At 52.0% G+C, this 4,148-nt stretch overlaps 1 protein-coding gene across 2 annotated transcripts in view; it reads right to left on the reverse strand.

Annotated features, from left to right (window-relative positions):
- Positions 1-2,423: 2,423 nt before the first annotated feature.
- LOC122548263 (calsenilin-like) overlaps positions 2,424-4,148 on the reverse strand; it is a 24,244-nt gene continuing 22,519 nt past the window's right edge. For both annotated transcript variants that reach the window (XM_043686794.1, XM_043686795.1), the window contains 2 exons: positions 3,214-3,276; positions 2,424-2,500 (listed from right to left, as the gene is read on the reverse strand). In XM_043686794.1, coding sequence (XP_043542729.1) covers positions 2,453-2,500; positions 3,214-3,276 — 111 coding nt within the window. In that variant the 3' untranslated portion in view covers positions 2,424-2,452. The remainder of the gene's footprint in view (positions 2,501-3,213; positions 3,277-4,148) is intronic.

Here is a 4,148-nt window from a genome sequence, read left to right on the forward strand (position 1 = left end):
TTTCAACTCTACAGGAGGGCCCCAGTGGGACTGAAGGCATAAGTAAGTGTGTGTGTGTGTGTGTGTGTGAGAGTATGTGTCTGAGATTATGTGTCTGAGAGTATGTGTCTGAGAGTATGTGTCTGAGAGTATGTGTGTCTGTGTGTGAGAGTATGTGTGTGAGAGTATGTGTTGTGTGTGTATGTGGGTGTGTGTCTATGTGCACAGTCGAACAATCATCTCCTCGACACCCCTGCACTGCAGGTGATAACAGACCGTGACTCTAAGTCTGAGCTGGTCAGTAAATCAGAGACAAGGGAACAGGACTATCTCTCACATCTTGACTACTGGAGTTGTGATGCTGCCAAAAGGATTCAGAACGAGAGATCTGGGGAAGCAAACACTTGTGAAGTTGGCTGTTCAACGACCAGCGTCGATGCTCCTGCTAAGTTCTACAGCGTACGTAACAATATAAGCATGCGCAGTGTACTTAATGACACTTGAGTTCATTCATTCCCACAGAAACCCGGTAGAGCCAGTTCCTTTCCGATCGCATGCCGACTTGGATCCGGGGAGGGGGAAAGCTGTCCGTAATCCATGGAAGTTGCATTCCGACCCGACTTCTCGTGAAAAATGCAAAGGGCAAGTGAATGAAACTGGATTCCTCAGCAACAGGCTTACTGATGAATACATCTTGGGGTGGTCACAAATACAGGAGTCTCACACAGGCACCGGGAATAACGTTAGGTTTGTTTTTTATCATCAGACACAGTGAGTTGTAAGTGAGGGTTGTTCAGGCAGAGAGAGACAGATTCCAACACATGGAGGGCTCCTTCTACACTCTGAAACTAAAAATAAAGCTCTCTCTACACTGTCCCCCATCACACACTCCCAGGACAGGGACAGCACGGGGTTAGATACAGAGTAAAGCTGACTCTACACTGTTCCCCCATCAAACACTCCCAGGACAGGGACAGCACGGGGTGAGATACAGAGTAAAGCTCTCTCTACACTGTCCCGCATCAAACACCCCCAGGACAGGGACAGCACAGGGTTAGATACAGAGTAGAGCTCTCTCCACACTGTCCCCCATCAAACACTCCCAGGGCAGGGACAGCACGGGGTTAGATACAGAGTAGAGCTCTCTCTACACTGTCCCCCCATCAAACACTCCCAGGACAGGGACAGCATGGAGTTAGATCCAGAGTAAAGCTCCCTCTGCACTGTCCCCATCAAACATTCCCAGGACAGGGACAGCACAGGGTTAGATACAGAGTAAAGCTCTCTCGACTCTGTCCCCCAATCAAACACTCCCAGGACAGGGACAGCAAGGGGTTAGATGCAGAGTAAAGCTCCCTCTACACTGTTCCCCCATCACACACTCCCAGGACAGGGACATAACATGATTAGAGACGGAGTAAAACTCTCTCTACACTGTCCCCCATCAAACACCCCCAGGACAGGGACAGCACGGGGTTAGATGCAGAGTAAAGCCCCATGTCAAACTGATATCAGGATCTGACACTGCTGGCATAGTCAGCACGAAGCGATGTGTGTGTCTCTCTCTCCTGTAAAATATTGGGTCTGTCTTACCTCTTCCCGTCCCCTAACAGTGAATCCTCTCGGATCGTGCAGCGGGAGGAGGAGCTGCTGCTTTAGGAACATTGAGTTTCAGAGTGGATTTGTTTGAAAAGCAATTATAATCCAGCGGTGACTGTTTCAGAACAGGAGGAAAGAGTAGCTATTCATTTTTGACCACTCCCGTCAATACCCAGAAACACGGAAATCTTCTTCGCTTTCCCCTCCTGAATTTCCAGGACTCACACACAGTCACCGAAACTGAGTGGGTCTGAGGTTTGGAGACGTCCGAACTCAGAAAAGCCTTTGAATGTCTTGCTGCCAGTAAACTTCAGAGGGAGTTCATAACGTTCAATAACAGAGCTGAGTCCAATCCCTGTATTTAGCCAGAGATGAGGCATTGTTTCACGGTCCCAATGCTGGTTGGTGGAGGAGGGGGGGAGTGCAGGGTACCTGGGTGGGGAGGTCAGACATCCACGTTGCGAGAGGGGAGACTTTAATCAGGCTAAAAGCTGAAGGTCCGGGCGGTGGCAGTTAACTGTCAATTGTTTTACCAGGGACCTTCTCTCACACACACATACATCCCATCTTCCCTGGCCCTCCCTCCCTTGTTTTGGCCCCCCTCCCCCCAGGTCCGTGTGGCCCGTGTACCCTCGTTCCGGAATGGGTCAAGCTTTGCCAGTCCATGAGGATGCCCCTGGGATCGCCCGTCCCTGCCACTCTTTCCATCTCGAACCTTCCCTCGGTCGGGATCAACCCGGTGAAGTTTGCATTTTTTTTTGTTGCGGGGGGAGAGGCGGCAGAGCGATCGAATCCTGCGTTCAGTCTCCGCCACCTCTCCCCCCCCGCCCCCTCACCAGCTTCCTCCCTCTCCGGCGTGGGATCGGACTGTGCGCTAGATGACGTTCTCAAAGAGCTGCATCGAGTGCATAATGTTCTCGTCCTGAAAGGCAAAAGGCAGACGGGTAAACGGCACCGAGTACCGGGAACTGGTGGGGGGAGAGGTTGGCACATCCGTCTGTCTTCAGCACCCACCCTCTTGAGTGTTGCCCCCCCCCCCCCAAGCCTTGGCGTCAATTTTAATTGGCACTTGTTGACCTCCCCCCAAGGGGGCATCACAACAAGTCACACGCCAGACTGAACAAATCTAAACTGAAAGGTTGGCGCGGGCTCAGAGGATGGCGGTGCCAGGCTTGGCTAACGAGTGAGAGGAATTCACCCCGAGTGGGCACGATAGAAGTGGGCAGGCAGACGGCAGAGGGAGGGAAGGTGCTTGGGATCCGGGAATCCTGCGTCGCTCTCCTTCTCGGCAAGAGCAAGGTCGGACCGGTGTGTTCCCAAATCAGGAAGGGGTCTAGTGGGCCGGGCGAGGGGGCCATGCCACCCTTCGAGCAGGGAGGGCAAGGAATGAATAGGGAGTGGGATATCAGGGAACCATTGAGCGATCATTGGAAAACCACACTTGGATAAACGTTCGCAACTGAAGGCAATAAACGTAGGCCTTTGGGGGAAAGGGCAGTTGGGGATTTGCTGGAGGCTTTAAAGGAGTGAGCACGGATGCAGAGGGCTGAATGGCCTCCTCCAGCACCACCTCAGGAATGCCGGAAGCGAAACGCGGACAGAATGGCCTCATCCCGAATGGGAAATATCACCAACCTTCATGCAGTTCCGCAGGAATTCATCGATTGTCACAATGCCATCTTGATTCTCGTCCATTTTCTGGGGGTGGGGGAGGGGGGGGTGGGGGGAAGTGGAGGAGGGAAGTGACAGTCAGTCTCCACATGGCATGCAGCGTTTCAGAAAAGCCCACAGCGTCTTGTTCCCTTCAGAAGGCAACGCGCTCATGTACCAGCAGAGGGAGTCTACCCAGAATGGTGCCAGAGTGCAACCACTGAACAGGTTCTCGGAGTTACTACTGAGCAATGTTTCCCACTTCATCATACGAAGGCAATGCGCTCATGTACCAGCAGAGGGAGTCTACCCAGAATGGTGCCAGAGTGCAACCACTGAACAGGTTCTCGGAGTTACTACTGAGCAATGTTTCCCACTTCATCATACTCTCACACTCACACACACTCACACTCTCCCTCACACACACTCACTCACACTCTCTTTCTGTCCCTCACACACCACACACACTCCCTCTTTTTCCTTCCTCCTATCTCTCTTTGCCCTTCTATCCATCAGTAATGAGCATCACAGCAGGTGTGTCTCTAACCCTTCACCTCAAAGGGGGTATACAGATTTACCTCGATTATCCAAACATCAATTATCTGAATTTCGGATTATCAGGACGAGATTGGCATATCCCTGTACGTGCTTCTGTCAGAAAATTCTATTCCTCATCCATTTCAGAGAGTCATAGAGATATACAGCACACAAACAGATCCTTCAGTCCAACTCGTCAATACCGACCAGATATCCCAACCCAATCTAGTCCCTAAATTGTCCTGTAGTACCCAGGGATGTGCAGGTTAGGGTGGGATTGGCCGTGCTAAATTGTCCCGTAGTGCCCAGGGATGTGCAGGTTAGGGTGGGATTGGCCGTGCTAAATTGTCCCGTAGTGCCCAGGGATGTGCAGGTTAGGGTGG

The sequence above is a fragment of the Chiloscyllium plagiosum genome, unplaced genomic scaffold (genome assembly GCF_004010195.1).
Source record: "Chiloscyllium plagiosum isolate BGI_BamShark_2017 unplaced genomic scaffold, ASM401019v2 scaf_10873, whole genome shotgun sequence".
In the NCBI taxonomy this organism is placed as follows: Eukaryota; Metazoa; Chordata; class Chondrichthyes; order Orectolobiformes; family Hemiscylliidae; genus Chiloscyllium; species Chiloscyllium plagiosum.